At 42.1% G+C, this 18,672-nt stretch overlaps 1 protein-coding gene across 1 annotated transcript in view; it reads left to right on the top strand.

Annotated features, from left to right (window-relative positions):
• The window catches only part of AFG1L (AFG1 like ATPase), a 172,858-nt gene that overhangs the window by 134,753 nt on the left and 19,433 nt on the right, over positions 1 to 18,672 (top strand). Inside the window, exons 9-10 of the mRNA XM_075340067.1 lie at positions 6,247 to 6,317; positions 6,574 to 6,674. Coding sequence (XP_075196182.1) covers positions 6,247 to 6,317; positions 6,574 to 6,674 — 172 coding nt within the window. The remainder of the gene's footprint in view (positions 1 to 6,246; positions 6,318 to 6,573; positions 6,675 to 18,672) is intronic.

Raw genomic sequence — 18,672 nt, 5'->3', positions numbered from 1 at the left:
CATTAGTAAGAATAAAAGTATAGAACCCTTTGAGATGTCATATTTTCTCATAATGGGTATTTGACATAATGTAAGTGGAAATGAAGGTCATAATAATCTTTGTAATTGATTATTCAGTAGGTGTCGGTCATAGTAAATGCATCTTGAAGACCAGTGTCAGCTGCTTTCCATTTACAGTGAATTGGTTAAACTAGAAGGATATTTTACAATGAAGCTGTCCGTCACTACTGCTACCAATCATGCATATTGTCCTCATCCCTTTTAAAGCGGTTCTCCAGTCAAATGCAATTGATTAGAAAACGGTGTAGAATCATTGAAATCTATTAATGGGGTTGTCCACCATTGGGGACATTTTAATTTTTTTTTAAGCTTAAATTCATGTCATTGGGGTTAAAAATTATTTTTGCAATTGGGTTTTGTTGACTGTTTTGACTTTTAAGGCCCTGTCACACAGAGAGCTAAATCTGCAGCAGATCTGTGGTTGCAGTGAAATTGTGGACAATCAGTGCCAGGTTTGTGGCTGTGTACAAATGGAACAATATGTCCATGATTTCACTGCAACCACAGATCTGCAAAAGATTTATCTCTGTGTGTGACGGGGCTTTTAGAGGCATTTGTTTCCTTGCTAAGTCAACTTTGATGTGGTCCGTGGCAGGGTGGATAAAAATCTTGATTTTTTTAAAAAAATCAAAAAAATCAGATTTTTTTGATTTAAATCAGATTTTTTTGATTTAAATCATTTGATTTAAATCAGATTTTTTAATCAAGTTGTACACAAGCAAAACTTTGTCTTTTTGCAAATCTAATTGTTTTACACAAATAAAAATATTAAAACAGTTGATTATGAAACCTAATAATTTTTATTTGCACTATTAAACACTCAGAATTGAACTACAGAGAGTAAGTACTTTTTAACAATAGCCTATCTCTAACGTTTGAAGTAAGCAAACCTCTTCAGTGAATACATCAGTCCTTTAAGCCTACTGTTTATTTAGGACTTTTAATAGGAAAACCAGTTGTCCTGCTTTAGCAGTTCCTAAGCGGTTTCGGACTGTTGTGTGCACAAAACCAAATGAAGAAAACAATCTCTCTACTCCTGCGGATGAAGCCGATGCAGTCAGTAGCTGAGTAGCTAGATTTATTATCTTTGCTGGAAGAACAAGTGATTGCGACTTCCACCAGTCCAGTGGTTTTAGTTCATTAACGACGTTATCTGCAAACATGTATTTTTGAAATGGTGCAGATTCACACTTCAATTTCAGCACAGTTGCCACAATGTCATGGTTAGTATTGGCGAGCCACTCCATTGCAGAGTTGATTTCCGCCTCAGATAATTTTTTCCCTCTGTAGATGGGATGCAAGATATTGGCTAAATAGTGTTCTTCTTTTAATGCTTGGTCCTTGCGGTGCTGTATTGCAACCTTTACATTGTTTGAGAGGTTCAAGAGATCTAGAGAACCTTCTAAATCTTTCCAAACTTCTGTGGCATCAGCTATGGTTGCAGTATCTTTCTGCATTTTATCCAACGCAATCGATATTGGCTTTAACCTTTCCAAAAGGTCCTCGGCATTTCTCTTCACACCAAGATTTAATACTTTGCTTCGTATATTAGCATCAATTTTATCCCGATGTGTTTCGCAAATGGACAGTAATTTTGACCAGTTGTTAATGAACAGTTCCAAGCAGTCAGCCAAGGTATTCCATCTAACATCTTGTGGTAGAACCAACTTCAGTCCTCCCATTTCCTTGTAGGTTGCATGTGCAAAATGATTATTGCGGAAATATTTAACAATTTCTGCAACATGTTCCTTGACACCCAAAATATGCAGGTCTTTTGCCAAAAGATGCAACAAATGGGCAGAACAACCGTATGTAATGACATTTGTGTCATCCTGTGCCAGTTCCGCTCGCATTTTTACCACATTGCTTGCGTTATCAGTAACTAAGCTCCTTACTTTACATCCAAACTGTTCTTGGCATTGGTGAATTGAGTTCTTAGCAATTTCAAGTAAATATTCAGCAGTATGTGAATTTCCAGATGTGTCGATTGTGTCTGTAAGGTAAGTTTCACCATCTTCTGTTGTGACACAAGTGCAAATTATGGGGTCGTTGTGGATGTTGCTCCAACCATCCAAGCTCATGTTAACAACCTTGTCTTTCAAATATTTTGTACAAGCCGCTCTTTCTATGTCGTATACAGCCTGAAGATGTTTTCCTGAGATATCAAATCTACTTGGTGGTTTGTAGCCTGGTCTAAAGGTCCAGTCACACTAAGCAACTTACCAGCGATCCCAACAACGATAGGGATCGCTGGTAAGTTGCTAGGAGGTTGCTGGTGAGATGTCACACTGCAACGCTCCAGCGATCCCACCAGCAACCTGACCTGGCAGGGATCGCTGGAGCGTGGCTACACAAGTTGCTGGTGAGCTCACCAGCAACCAGTGACAAGCCCCCAGCGCCGCGTGGAAGCTGCTGCGCTTGGTAACTAAGGTAAATATCGGGTAACCAACCCGATATTTACCTTGGTTACCACCGCACGGAGCTACACGTGCAGAGCGCAGGGAGCAGCGCACACTGAGCGCTGGCTCCTTGCTCTCCTAGTTACAGCACACATCGGGTTAATTAACCCGATGTGTGCTGCAGCTAAATGTGCACAGAGCAGGGAGCAGCGCACAATGCTTAGCGCTGGCTCCCTGCTCTCCTAGTTACAGCACACATCAGGTTAATTACAGGATGTGTGCTGCAGCTACATGTGCACAGAGCAGGGAGCAGTGCACACTGAGCGCTGGCTCCCTGCTCTCCTAGTTACAGCACACATCAGGTTAATTACCCGATGTGTGCTGCAGCTACATGTGCACAGAGCAGGGAGCAGCGCACACTGCTTAGCGCTGGCTCCCTGCTCTCCTAGTTACAGCACACATGGGGTTAATTTCCCGATGTGTGCTGTAGCTACATGTGCACACAGCAGGAGCCGGCAGCACTGACAGTGAGAGCGGCGGAGGCTGGTATCAAAGGTAAATATCGGGTAACCAAAGACAGGGCTTCTTGGTTACCCGATGTTTACATTGGTTACCAGCCTCCGCAGAAGCCGGCTCCTGCTACCTGCACATTTAGTTGTTGCTGTCTCGCTGTCACACACAGCGATCTGTGCTTCACAGCAGGACAGCAACAACTAAAAAATGGCCCAGGACATTCAGCAACAACCAACGACCTCACAGCAGGGGCCAGGTTGTTGCTGGATGTCACACACAGCAACATCGCTAGCAACGTCACAAAAGTTGTTCGTTAGCAGCGATGTTGCTAGCGATGTTGCTTAGTGTGACGGGGCCTTAATTCCTTCGATCATTTGTACAAACAATGGGTGCTCAACTAGTCGGAAAGAAGAATTGGTTGCAAATATGAATTTAGCAATTAATTCATCAAAATGTTCTTTCTGGCTCGTCGTAGTCTTTAAGATGAATTTTTCTACACTTTGTTGCACGCAAAGTTTTTTTTTGGGCTGCTTTGTTGAAGTTGTACCCAGATATTGATTGTCACGTGCAGCACAAGCCATATTTGACCCTGAAAGCACAGAAATTAAAAAATATAAATCGACTGCGTATTTGAAGAAATATAACAAAAATATTGAAACAAACTTTTTTAACAATGTAATGGTCCTCGTCCTATAAGGGCTGTCTCAAAAGTTATGCTACTCAACTTTTCCGGTGAGGTTGCTGTAATACTGGTAACTAATATCAGAGCCTCAGCAACTGAAAAAAATTATGTCACAAAAGTTTTAAAAATGTTTTTTTTTTAAAATGGTCAATTTGGCAGACTTTATTTTTTAAGGTGCAGCCAGTCACAGTGTGCACATGTCCTCCCCCCGCAGCTCTCTTACCTCCGATGTCAGCGCTGCGGGGATCCGTGGCTTCGTTCTGCCCGTCCGCGAGCGCGCCTCCATTCATTCAGTGATCCACGTCACGCCGCTGGATCACTGCGAGTAGGCCGCAACCGGAGGACGGGAGACGGACGGTCAAAACGAAGCCACAGATCTCAGCGCTGCGGGGATCGGAGGTAAGAGCGCTGCGGGGGGGGGACATGTGCACCTTAAAAAAATAAAGGTGCACATGTCCTTTAGCGTTAATTTTCTGTGAAATATTGCCTTAACATAAATTTAAATTCTATACTCCAGAACTACCAGTGCTAGAAATTTTTCTTTTCATAGACTTTAACCATCCCAGTAAAATGTCTGTTAAAAAAATAGGTTGTAAATTAATTGCCAGACTTACCACTAGTACTAGGCTCCTGGTGCATAAGAAGCTATGGGGGTTCATTGACATTAGTTGTATCACTATCAACATCTTCATTTCCCTTCTGGTTGCAGTTTTCATAATGTGATTTCAAACGGCAAACAAGTCCTTGGATATCCTTTTGACAGTATTTGCACTTTGCTCTTGCACCTTTCTTTCCAAGATCTGCTGCTGGCATCTCAACAAAATGAACCCAAATAGGGTCTCTCTTACGACCTGCTGCCATGGCTCACACAGATCACTTATGAAGTTTGATTGTTACTACAGCCTGAGCCAAGCACTGCTGATGTTACTACAGCCTGAGCCAAGTACTGCTGACTATCCAACAAGTTTGGGCATGTCAACTGAATGCAGGGAAAAAGAAACTAAACCAAAACTGAAACCAAGCTAGAAGTGTGGAATTAAAGGGGCAGTATGAACAAAATGTGGAGGCTATTAATAGTTTATACAATTAAGACATGCTGCTTTTAAACACCTACCTATTGCCATATAGTAAAACAAAAAAGATTTTTACTTACTTTGGGGTCCCCCCCTCACCCTGGCGTTATATCGTTGCCCCTAGTTTCGTCCGTGTAACTATGGGCGCACATGCACACTGCTCTCACTTCTCATTTTAATCGTGATTTATATTAAAAAAAAACCTTTTGATTTAAATCAGTGATTTAAATCATGATTAAAATCATGATTTAAATCGATCCGATTTAAATAGAAAAAAATCTTTTGATTTAAATCGTGATTTAAATCATGATTTAAATCGGCGTGATTTAAATCAATCCACCCTGGTCCGTGGTCATAAGTCAGTTGAGAGAAGGTCAGAAGAAGCCAGATAACTGCTCTAAACTTTCCAGTAAGTCTGTACATTGGGTCCTCAATTACTTCACTTTGCAGTCAGCAAAAAAAAAGTTTGTTTAAAAGAACTGAGAGTCCTCAGTGGTTGATACCTTTTTAATGGGTAACTGAAAAGATGGTAATAATATCAAGCTTTCCAGACTACTCAGGTCTCTTCATCAGGCATGGTATAACACAAAATCTGAAGAGTCACATATTTATACACATCAGTCAGCAAAAGGCAGTTCAGCACAGAGGCTATAGAAGACATACTGTACAACATTTTTAATGAAAACCAAATGCAAAAATTAATTTTGGCCCCATTTTAGGTAACAAGTAAAATCTGCAAAGTGGAACACTCTTAATATGCTCCTTTTTTAATTGTTATTCAATTGGAATTGTTTGGGTCTACACTGTCTCTAAGAAACTCCTAGGACTTTAGGATCAGTAGGGTCCGGTCTCTAAGATCTCAGCCCACTCCTAACAATGTAGGGGCTGCAGCACTAATTTAGCCTTTGCCAAAAAGGTGCCTCCATCTTTTCCCAACACAGAGAACAACCTTTCTATATACCATAATATTCGCAGACACAGAAGGTACAGAGTTGTGAAGTTCTTCTTTCTTCACAGGATAGAAAGGGGTGGGTGAAACGCTCCAAACACACTTGTCCTGGGATGACCTGAACTTGCACCTGGAGGGGGTCCATTTTGAACTACTCGTAGGAAACTCTCTCTTCTCTGAAATTACCAGCACATATTTCCCATTTAAGTAGTATACCCCAGATTTATACAGAGTAAAGACATTTGTCATTCCATGGTTTGTCTTGGCTTTGCATGCAAACCCAAGCTACAAAGCATAACCGGCTTTGTTGTGCCGACATGGGCTCATTTCTAGACGTCCATTGAGTCTTTAGATGTATGCAAATAAGGCGAAATCATCTCTAAGCGAGTTAATGTTCCCAGTCTTGTCTTCTATTGTAAAAGTAATGTTTGTGTTTAGAGCACAACATCCTCCTGAATCTAGATACATAGGTGCATGGGTAAGAAGCTAAGATGTGGCGGGCAGCTGTTAGATGCCGGCTTTGAGTGTTATTAATCTCACATGCTATTCTTTTTTTTTTTTTCTTTCCAGCACAAGTGAAGCTGATGTGGAGTCTGTCATGGATAAGTTGTTTGATGAGCTGGCTCAGAAACAAAATGATGGTACGTAAGTTAATTTCTCTTGAAAGAGAACACATTTAAAACACAATGCCCAATCTCTACTGACCAATTAATAAGTTCCATTGCTGTCTATGGGTTGATGCCACACTGAAGTGGCAGTCATTGTATCAGCATTTTGTCTAATTTACGTGTTGAATCATGTGCTATTATTCATCAAGCTATGCGTTTCCTAGCTGTAAGGGATGAATTTTAGGGTAATTATCCAGACAAGACTGAGCTTTTGTTCCTGTTTCCATAGTAACAAGACCAAGGATTCTGAAAGTGCAGGGCAGGGAGCTGAAGCTGAGCAAAGCCTGTGGATCCATTGCTGACTGCACATTTGAGGAACTCTGTGACCGTGTAAGTGCCCCGGCATCTAGAAACAAGTTAATACACCTATAACCATATTTTTTGTTGTTGTTTTTGTGAACATCAATGAACATGTCTCATAAACATTGAACAAAAACATGTTGCATTACCACCCAGATTATTCACTCTTCTGTATAATTATCCTCTAACAACAATTATTTTATTCAAGTAAATACATAAATCCATTTGACCAGTGTGCACATAATGTTAAACCCATGGTGACCACTCATAAGTAGAAAATTATTGCAATTCCACATGTTTTGTTATATACATGTTTATTTCCGTTGGGTCTATTGGGACAACCTAAAAAACTGAGAAAGAAAAAACAAATTGGACAATATTTTACAAAAAAACTTCAAAAATGGCTTGGCCAAAATTCTTGGCACTCTCAACTTAATATTTGGTTGCACATCCTTTGGAATAAATAACTGCAAGCATTCACTTCCTATAACCATTAACAAGCTTCTTACACCTCTCAGCTGGAATTTTGGATCACTCTTCTTTTGCAAAGTGGAGGTCTCTTTTTATTTTTTTGAGGGTGCCTTCTCCCAACAGCAATTTTAAGATCTCTCCACAGGTGTTCAATAGTATTTAGATCCAGATTGATTCCTGACCACTTCAGAACTCTCCTACGCTTTGTTTTCATCCATTTCTGGGTGCTTCTTGAAGTATGTTTCAGGTCATTGTCCTACTGAAAGACTCATGACCTAGGACGCAAATCCAGCTTTCTGACACGGAGTATTGCGACCCAAAATGCTTTGGTAATCTTCACATTTCATGATGCCTTGCACCCAGTGTCAGAGGCGCAGAGGAACATCTTAACAGACCAAGTTACATTTCACGTAGGATCCCATCTTTTGAAATTACCTTCGCAATTCTTGCATTCATTGAACTTGTGATTTTTTTTGGATAGTTTCTGCTTGAAATATGCTTTGCAGTATGATTTTGTTATGAATAGCATGGTTCTACCAGATTTTTCTTCATGATTCTAGCCCAAAACTTGACTTCACCACCGCTTTGCTGACATCGCAGCATTGTTGGGACATGGTGGTCAGTCATCCACCAATGATCCACTTTTCCATCCATTTGTACCATCCAGGGTTGCACGGAACTCATCAGTAAAAACGACTGTTTGAAAATTAGTCTTCATATACACTGGAGATCAAAATTCGAGAACAATGTATAATCAATTGCTTTTTTTCAGAAATAATGTAATCTACATTGATCAACATTTGAAGGTTTTTTTGTAAGGGGTACACCATGCCACTAGAACAGTGTTTTACAAAAGATCCAAAGTTTATCATAAAACCTTTATTTTGCCCAAAACCTGATGATCATAATTAGAGAACAACAATGACTGTAGAACAGAGAAAAATTATAACAAAATTTTCTGAAAGTAACAACAGTCACCAATCAGTGGGAAGTGCACAGGGCTTTGCCTTGAATGACGTCAGCACATCTGCGGTCACAGGACATCACTATCTTCTATATATATAATTGCCTTATTCTGTCTGTCTGTCTGTCTTGCTCCAAAATGACGTCATTACAGTGACAACCGTCGCATTAGCCGCTCGGCCCGGCCACGCCCCCCGCACGCATTGGCTGCTCGGCTCCGTCACGCCCCTGCACGCATTGGCCGCTCAGCTCGCCAACACCCCCTGCACACTGTGCCCGCTAGGCCACTCCCCCTCACACTGTGCCCGCTAGGCCACTCCCCCTCACACTGTGCCCGCTAGCCCACGCCCCCCGCACACTCTGCCCACTCGGCCACGCCCCCCGCACGCTTTGTCCGCTCAGCTACGCCCCTGCACACATTGGGCACCTATACACCTCCCCCAGGACTACTCCACCTATTAGACACCTCCCCCCAGGACTACTCCACCTATTAGACACCTCCCCCCAAGACTACTCTTCCTATTATACTCCTCTCCCCCCAGGACTACTCCTCCTATTAGACTCCTCCCCCAGGACTACTACTATTATACTCCCCTCCCCCCAGGACTGCTCCTTCTATTATACTCCTCTCCCCCAGGACTTCTCTTCCTGTTATCCTCCTCTCCCCCCAGGACTACTCCTCCTATTATACTCATCACCTCCAGGACTACTCCTCCTATTAGACTCCTCTCCCGCCAGGACTGCTCCTTCTATTATACTCCTCTCCCCTCAGGACTACTCCTCCTATTATCCTCCTCTTCCCCCAGGACTACTCCTCCTATTATACTCCTCTCCCCCCAGGACTACTCCTCCTATTATACTCCTCTCTCCACAGGACTACTCCTCCTATTATACTCCTCTCTCCCCAGGACTACTCCTCCTATTATACTCCTCTCACCCCAGGACTACTCCTCCTATTATACTCCTCTCTTCCCAGGACTACTCCTCCTATTATACTCCTCGCTCCCCAGGACTACTCCTCCAACACACACACACTGCACAAAACATACCTCCCCCAAAACACACACACGCACCCACACAGCACCACACACACACAACGCTGCAGACACACAGCGCTCCACAAACAACGCAACACACACAATGCAACACACAAACAACACTGCTCTCACACACCCCACACCCAGACAACACCCAGAACATTTACAGCGCCCTACACAAACACTTGGTAACTACACACAACAACATTTATACATATATATATATAACAAAAATCATACATTAACTACACAATAAATTCTAGAATACCCGATGCGTTAGAATCGGGCCACCATCTAGTTCTTTCATATTGCTGTGATTTTGGTCCACTCTTCTTCCAGTCTATCCCACTGTTCTTTGACTGTTGTGGGTTTCTTGGCCATACGTTTGTCACTAAAGACTTTCCAGAGGTATTCTATTAGGTTTAGATCAGGACTCTAGATTGGCCATTTCATTTTTCAATGTTTTCTGTTTCAAGGAACTCATGATTGAGTGATGAACGCAAGTAAGGAATCATGTGTTGTTGAAGAAATTTCAAATATACACTTTCATTCACTCTGCCATGTAGCTGTATGAGAGGTCCAACTCCTGCTGTAGAAAACAATCCCCAAACTATGGCACTTCCTCCACCACCTTTCACTGACTTCTTAACACACTTTGGGTTCAATCTTTCCCCAGTTTCTCGCTGGACATAATGTTTTCCATCAGACCCAAATAAAACTTGCTTTCATCACAAAAATGAACTGTGGACTACTTCTCCTCTGTCCACATAACATGCTCCTTTTGATTCTTTCTACTAATGAGAGGTTTGGTCACTGCAGAGAGGTCATCCGTCCAAATGCTCTTAAAAATCGTGAAAATATATGATGAGACAGCAGATCCTTACCCTGTTCAGTGCTGAACTGACAAGCAATTCCAGCTGCAGTGTTGAAACGATTACCCATGGAGATTCTCCACATTATCGTGGTCTCTCTTGCATTTGTCTTTCAAGGGCGACCAACCGTCTTGGAGCGCTTGAAAGAATTTGTGATGTTGTACAGAAGCAATATTCTCAAAATCACAGACTTGGAATGACCAGCTTCTCTTACTGATAGGGTCACCTCTTTGGCCTTCATCTGGACAACCTGCACATTTTTGCAAAGTTAGTGCAAACTGGAAAGTTAGGCTGTCAGGTAAATGGGGTTTGACAGATAATTAAGGAAATTAGCACCAGGTGCCAGATTAAGACCAATAACTTGCAGGTATTTGAAAGTGTTCTCTAAATTTGATCAGTGTTTTTTCATTTCTCTCATTTATATTTTTATTACGTGCTTTAGAATAAATTCTATTTATGAAATAAGATTAAAATACTGCTTGTTTATTCATGTTAGTATACAGTGTGTCCACCCATATCCTGTCTACCGCCATTAACATGAGAACGGCGGCAGCTATAGGCATAGAAGTGGTGTCTAGGTATAGTAAAGTAGCCATGCGCTACGCAATGAAATCACCTATAGCGCCACCTGGTGGAAAACAACGGAGTTAGCATTTTTATCTCGAAAACGGAATGAGATAGAGAAAAAAAGTGACTTACAAAGTTGTAGGGAATTATCAATTCAATACGAATAGACACCTTACATACAGAAATGCTATGATTAGAACATATAAAACTCACAAGGCTGCGGACGTGAAGCGATACCTCATGGAGACCTTCCTAGAAGTTGGGTATGGTGGCTGCGTGGAGTGGCCTCCACGCTCACCTGACCTGACCCCATTGGACTTCTTTCTGTAAGGTCACATCAAACAGCAGGTGTATGCGACCCCTCCACCAACATTGCAGGACCTACGACAACTTATCACTGATGCTTGTGCAAATGTGTCACCTACCATATTGCACAATGTGCAGCATGATACAGTATGCTGTCCAGAGTCCAGATGTGCATTGCAGCTGACGGTGGTCACTTTGAGCATCAAAGTTAAATGAGCACTATATGCGTGACCAGCATTCAATGTTTTGGGGGGTCATGGGTTTCATATCATAGCATTTCTGTATGTAAGGTGTCGATTCGTATTGAATTGGTGATGCCCTACAATTTTTTATTTCACTTTTTTTCTCTATCTCGTTCCGTTTTCGAAATAAAAATGCTAACTCCGTTGTTTTCCACCAGGTAGCGCTATAGGTGGTTTCATTGCGTAGCCCATGGCTACTTTACTATACCTAGACACCACTTCTATTCCTATAGCTGCTGCCATTCTCATGTTAATGGCAGTGGCCAGGATATGGGTGGACACACTCTATAATCACATACAACTACACAATAACCTTAACATTTAGGAAATTGTATGTTGTTCGCTAACTTTGATCTTCAGTATATGTCTGGGCCCAGTGCAACCCTTTCTGCTTGTGAGCACTGTTTTTGGTATGGCCAAATGTAAAATATAAAAATGTATTATTTCATTGCCTAAAATCTAAAGGAAATGTGTGCCTTCTAACTTTTGCCTTTTAGGTGTGTATATATATATATATAATATATATATATATATATATATATATATATATATATATATATATATATATATATAAAATCCTCAGAGATTTAACCCCTTAAAGACAGTTTTGTACGTAATGACCAGACCATTATTTGCAATTCTGACCAGTGTCGCTTTCACTGTTTATAACTCTGGAACACTTCAACGAATCCCAGTGATTCTGAGATGGGTTTTTTTCGTGACATATTGTACTTAATGATAGTGGTAAATTTAGGATGATCGTTTTTGCTTTTATTTGTGGAAAAAATTGTAAATTTGATAAAAAATTTAAAATTTCGCAATTTTCAAACTTTTAATTTTTATGCCCTTAAACCAGAGAGTTATGTCACACAAAATAGTTAATAAATTACATTTCCCCACATCACATTGGAATTGACTTTGAGAAGCCTAGGTGACAGAAAATACACATAGGTGACGCCATTCTAAAAACTGCACCCCTCAAAGTACTCAAAACCACATCCAAGAAGTGTATTAACCCTTCAGGTGCTTCACAGGAACTAAAGCGATGTGGAAGGAAAAAAAAATATCATTTTACCTAAAAATGTTCCTCTACACCAAATGTATTCACTTTTAAAAGAAATAACACAACAAAATGGACCCCAAAATGTTTTACCCATTTTCTATGAGCGCGCTAATACCCCACATGTGGTCTGAAACCTTAGTTTGGACAAATGGGAGGGCCCGGAACAGAAGGAGCAATATTTGAATTTTGGAAAGCAAATTTGGCTGAAATAGATTGCAGGTACCATGTTGCATATGTAGGGCCCCTAAGCTACCTAAACAGCAGAAACCCCCCCACAAGTGACATTATTTTGGAAACTAGACCCTTCAAGGAATTTATCTAGATGTTTGGTGAGAACTTTAAACCCCCAGGGGCTTCGCAGACGTTGAGCTGTGAAAATAAAAAAAAATGTGTACCACAAAAGTGTTACTTCAACCAGATAGCTTTTTATTCACAAGGGTAATGAGGAAAAATGCACCAAAAAATGTATTTCCCTATTTCTCCTGAGTGTGCTGATACCTCATATGTGGTGGAAATCAACTGTTTTGGCGCACGGGAGCACTCGGAAGTGAAGGCGTGCCATTTGACTGCAAAATTGGCTGGAATCACTAGCGGACACCATGTCACGTTTGGAGAGCCTCTGAGGTGCCTAAACAGTGGAACTCCCCCAAAAGTGACCCCATTCTAGAAGCTAGACCCCCTCAAGGATTTTATGCAGGGTATAGTGAGCATTTTGAATCCACGAGTACTTCACAGAATTTGAAAACCTTTGGTCGCCATATTGAAAATTTTCATTTTTTTTTTCACAAAAATGTTGCTTTAGCACCAAATTTCTCACTTTTTCAAGAGGCAACACCAAAACTTGGATCCTACACTGTTATCCAATTTCTTATGAGCGCAGGGATACCCCAAATGTGGTCAAAAACCTCTGTTTGGACAAACGGTAGGGCTTGAAATGGAAGGAGCACCATTTGAATTTTGGAACAGTCGAAATAAAATTGCGGTTACCATGTCACATTTGCAGGGCCCCTAGGGTACCTATAAATCATAAACCGCCACAAGTGACCCCATTTTGGAACCTAGACCCCTCAAAGATTTTATTCAGGGGTATAGTGAGCCTTTTGAACCCACAGGGGCATCACAAAAATGTTGCTCTGTATTCAAATTTCTCACTCTTAGGCTATGTGCCCATGAACCGATGACACTGCGTCTCGCACACAGTGCCAGCCCTCCTGCAGAGATGTGAGTGTTGTCCACAGGAGAGCGCAGCTCCCCCATACCCACAATCCAGGTTCGGGCTGCTGCGGAGTTTAGCTCTATTCTCCCTGCAGAGAACACTCTAGTCTCCACACCACAAGTTGACATGCTGAGGCTCAGGAAGCCATGCCACAGGTCAGTTTATGCTGCTGAGAAAAGCACAGTGGGCAGGAGGTTTTTTAAAAATCCTTACACTGCACTTGTACAGTACAACGCAGTGTTATGGACGCAGTGAAAACACTCTGTGTCCAAAACGCTGCAAACCCTGATCATGGGCACACAGCCTAAAAAGCTAGAATGGATGGATGGATGTCAAACATATATATAATGTCCCACCCTCCTGCATTTTCCAATTTGGCGCCCTTTAGTCACTTTCTTCTGGCACTAAAGAGTGCTTAGCCTTGTATTTAGCTAAAAAGTAAATAAATAATAAAAAACGACGTGGGATTCCCTCTTTTTTTTGGTAGCCAGCTAGGGTAAAGCAGAAGGCTGCTCAGACTACAGCTGACAGTTTCACCTTGGTTGGTGATCCAAAAAGGAGGGCACCCCAGGCTTTTTTTTTTATTCTAATTATTTATAAATAATTAAAAACAATACAAAAACCATGGGGTCCCACCTAATTGGATCACCAACCAAGTTGAAGCAGACAGCTGGAGTCTGGTATTCTCAGGGTGGGAAGAGCCATGGTTAATTGGCTCTTCCCAGCCTAAAAGTAGCAGGCCACAGCTGCCCCAGCTCACCCTTTGCCCTGGTGCGGTGGCAAACAGGGTAATATAAGGGGTTGATACCAGCTGTGTAATGTCACCTGGCATCAAGCCCTGGGGTTAGTGATGTCACGGCGTCTGTCAGATACCCGAGATCACTGTCAGTAATAAAAAAAAAAAAAAAAATAAAGATGACAAAAAAATGTATTTGAAAAAACAATCCACAACACATTCCCTGTTTCACCAATTTATTGAAAAGAAAAAAATATCCGGTCCACCGTAATCCATTTTGGAGGTCCCACGACAATTCTGGACCTTCCAGAATATGGGGATACGCTAAGTGAATGCGTCCCCCATTTTCTAGGAGTGCAGACCCTCCATGTGAGGAGTGTGGCTGCACTGACCTGAGAATACTGCACTTGCACTGCCCGAGTCCAATGGAGGGCACAGTGTCCTGCAGTAACCTCATTCCAGAATATGAGAGGCACGCTCAGGGAATGTATCTCCCATTTTCTAGATGAGTAGATCTTCCATGTGAGGAATATGGATGCACCCACTCTCCCCAGGTCCACAGCGCAACAGTGTGTGTGCAGCAAGCTCAGCGTCACTGAACACAGGAAGCCGGCTGACAGCCACTCTGTACAAGGTACCGGGGAACAGTGGGGGGGGGGGGCTTTATAGGGGGTGACCTAGTTGAACCTGGGTAAGAGTTTTCTGTGGCATCTGTCATGGCACTTGCGACAGAAATCAGAGGAGGAGGATGAATACGGCAGGCGCACTGGTCGTACGCGCTGCCATCTTGGATTATCGACAGGGGGTCGGGGGGTACTTTGGCGACACCGAGGGACCGGAGGGGACCGGGGGCGGACATTTATCTCCCATCTGACATGTTTGATCATGCCAGGTGGGAGTTAAATCATTTTTTACCAGTGCCCGCTATTTACTGTCACGTCATCACGGTTACACGGTGTGTACTGATGATCACGTGACCAGGGACAGGAAAAAAATGGCCAGAATCATGATCTCCAGGGTCTCGGCTACTCCCGGTAGCTGAAATTCCAGAGATTTTATGACGCTGGGGGACGCTATTTACTTTTTTCTGACTGCCGTTTTAAAACTGCATATTGGAATAAGTACCCTTTTCTACCGCCGTTTTAATCCGTACGGCTGTCGTAAAGGGGTTAAGGATTTGATGGGGGCAGATTAAATGAAGGAAGGGGGATGTTTATATTTTGTTTTAACCTTTACACAACCTTGCATGTACTTGTACGTCCATGGATGTATCCCTGCCTTTGATGCGGGCTTGCACACCGAGCCTGCATCTTTCCCTGCACGTCGGCTCATCTGATCAGCTGACATGTTCCTCTAACAGCCGCAGGTGGATAGGAGATCCGTCTGCAGCTGTTAACCAATTAAGAAGTCGCCCACTACTTTAACATTGATGGTCTATCCTTAGGATAGGTCATCAATGTCTGGCTGGGGAACGACACCCAGCACCCCCGCCGATCAGCTGTTCTCAGAGAAGCAGGATGTGCAGTACTAGGCAGCTGCCGCTATCAGAAGACAGGGCAGCTTTGGAACTGAACATTTTCAGCTGCCTGCTACCGCAGCTGACCCTGACAACAGCTGATTGACAGGGGTGCCGAGTGCAGACCGTGGCCTAAGGATGTGCCATCAATGTTAAAGTAGTGGGCAACTTCTTTAAATCCCGCTTTCAGAGATTAACATTCGCTGACGGGGAACGCTTCACTCTTCGCACCTATCTGCGGCCCAGTGACGTGATCACGGGGTGCCGATGGGTTGTCATGAGAGTTGACCCCTGTATCTGTCATGACGAACTTCCTATGAACGCTGGCTGCTAGCTGACGTTCATAGGAAGTCATAATTTACTGATGGACTCCTATATACAGCACAAGTGATCTGATGATCGCAGCTTCACCTACTGTCTCCTCCCCAATATCCTTTAGAATGTAAGCCCACAAGGGCAGGGTCCTCTTCCCTCTGTACCAGTTTGTCTATTGTAGCTTGTCTGTGTATTCTGTATGTACCCCCTTCTCATTTACAGCACCATGGAATCAATGGTGCCCTATAAATAAATATTAATAATAATAAAAATAAGGAGACAAGTAAATACAATAAAAAATTAGAAAAAAAAACGTTTTTAAAAACTGTGGAAATAACCCCCACAAGTTTAGGCTACCCCCTTTTCTCCATTGAAAATAAAACAATAAAAAAATTCACATATTTGGTATCACCACATTCAGAAATGCCCAATCTAATCAAAATTTAAAATAAATATTATTGGTAGACAGCGTAACGGGAAACAAAATGGAAAACGACAACCGCAACATTACAATAAAATGCTATAAGAGGCGATCAAAACATCGCATCTACACCCAAAAATGATATCAAGAAAACATCAGCTTACAGCCCCAGATCCTGAAAAATGAAAATGTTCCAGGTCTCAGAAAATGGCGTCAAAAGCCTAAAATGTTCATTGCCTTGCGAAAGTATTTGGCCCCCTTGAATTTTTCAACCTTTTTCCACATTTCAGGCTTCAAACATAAAGATAAAAAAAATTACATTTTACGGTGAAGAATCAACAAGTGGGACACAATTGTGAAGTTGAACGATATTTATTGCTTATTTTAATTTTTTGTAAAAAATAAATAACTGAAAATTGGGGCGTGCAATATTATTCGTCCCCTTTACATTCAGTGCAGCAAACTCACTCCAGAAGTTCATTGAGGACCTTTGAATGATCCAATGTTGTTCTAAATGACTGATGATGATAAATATAATCCACCTGTGTGTAATCAAGTCTCCGAATAAATGCACCTGCTCTGTGATAGTCTCAGTGTTCTGTGTAAAGCACAGAGAGCATCATGAAGACCAAGGAACACAACAGGCAGGTCCATGATACTGTTGTGGAGACGTTTAAAGCTGGATTTGGTAACAAAAAGATTTTCACAACTTTAAAAATCCCAAGAAGCACTGTGCAAGCGATCATATTGAAATGGAAGGAGTATCATACCACTGCAAATATACCAAGACCCAGCTGTCCATCCAAACTTTCATCTCAAACAAGGAGAGGACTGATCAAAGATGCAGCCAAGAGGCCCATGATCACTCTGGATGAACTGCAGAGATCTACAGCTGAGGTTGGAGAGTCTGTCCTGCACAAATCTGGGCTTTATGGAAGAGTGGCAAGAAGAAAGCTGTTTCTCAAAGATATCCATAAAAAGTGTTGTTTAAAGTTTGCCACAAGCCACCTGGGAGACACACCAAACATGTGGAAAAAGGTGCTCTGATCAGATGAAACCAAAATCAAACTATTTGGGCACAATACCAAACGATATGTTTGGTGTAAAAGCAACACAGCTCATTACCCTGAACACACCATCCCCACTGTCAAACATGGTGGTGGCAGCATCATGGTTTGGGCCTGCTTTTCTTCAGCAGGAACAGGGAAGATGGTTAAAATTGATGGGAAGATGGATGGAGCCAAATACAGGACCATTCTTGAAGAAAACCTGTCAGAGTCTGCAAAAGACCTGAGGCTGGGATGGAGATTTGTCTTCCAACAAGACACTGATTCCAAACAAAGCAAAATCTACAATGGAATGGTTCACAAATAAACGTATCCAGGTGTTAGAATGGCCAAGTCACAGTCCAGACCTGAACCCAATCAAGAATCTGTGGAAAGAGCTGAAAACTGCTGTTCACAAACGCTCTCCATCCAACCTCACTCAGCTCCAGCTGTTTATAAAGGAAGAATAGGCAAGAATTTCAGTCTCTCCATGTGCAAAACTGATAGAGACATACCCCAAGCGACTGCAGCTGTAATCACAGCAAAAGGTGGCGCCACAAAGTATTAACTTACAGGGGATGAATAATATTGCACGCCCCAATTTACAGTTATTTAATTTTTATAAAAAGTTTAAAATAATAAATTTTTGTTCAACTTCACAATTGTGTCCACTTGTTGTTAATTATTCACCAGAACATTAACATTTTTATTTTTATGTTTGAAACCTCAAATGTGGGAAAAGGGTGAAAAAATCAAGGGGGCCGAATACTTTTGAAAGGCACTGTATATACCAGAATGTGCCCAGGAGGGGGATGTATATTGCAGGAGGGGCCCAGGATGGGACATATATACCTAAACGGGGACATATCTACAAAGAAAGGGACATATATTTCAGGAGGGGGACAAATATATATATTACACATGTTTTTCCAAGAGGGGCAGTGAAACTGTAGGAGGTTTGAGGGGTGGAGGGTGGAGCTGGGGTGGAGCCTGGGGGAGTCCCAAGTGGGCCCAAAAATGTTACCAGTATGGGGCCCTGAAATTCCTAGTGGCGGCCCTGGGTGTACACACAAGATTACTGTAATCCAAGTGCACTCATGAAGGCTTATCATGTGTTCTAAGTAGGGACAGTGAAGGACGCAAGTGTCAGACACCTCCTCTGGCATCAATTTCTTTCCTAAGAACAAATTATTGAGAGGTTAAATTTAAACTGTCAGATCCTTCTTTTTCCTGACAAGATTTGTCACTGAAGAGCTT

The sequence above is a fragment of the Anomaloglossus baeobatrachus genome, chromosome 3 (assembly GCF_048569485.1).
Source record: "Anomaloglossus baeobatrachus isolate aAnoBae1 chromosome 3, aAnoBae1.hap1, whole genome shotgun sequence".
NCBI lineage: Eukaryota > Metazoa > Chordata > Amphibia > Anura > Aromobatidae > Anomaloglossus > Anomaloglossus baeobatrachus.
This window is presented reverse-complemented; position numbering and strand designations above follow the sequence as displayed.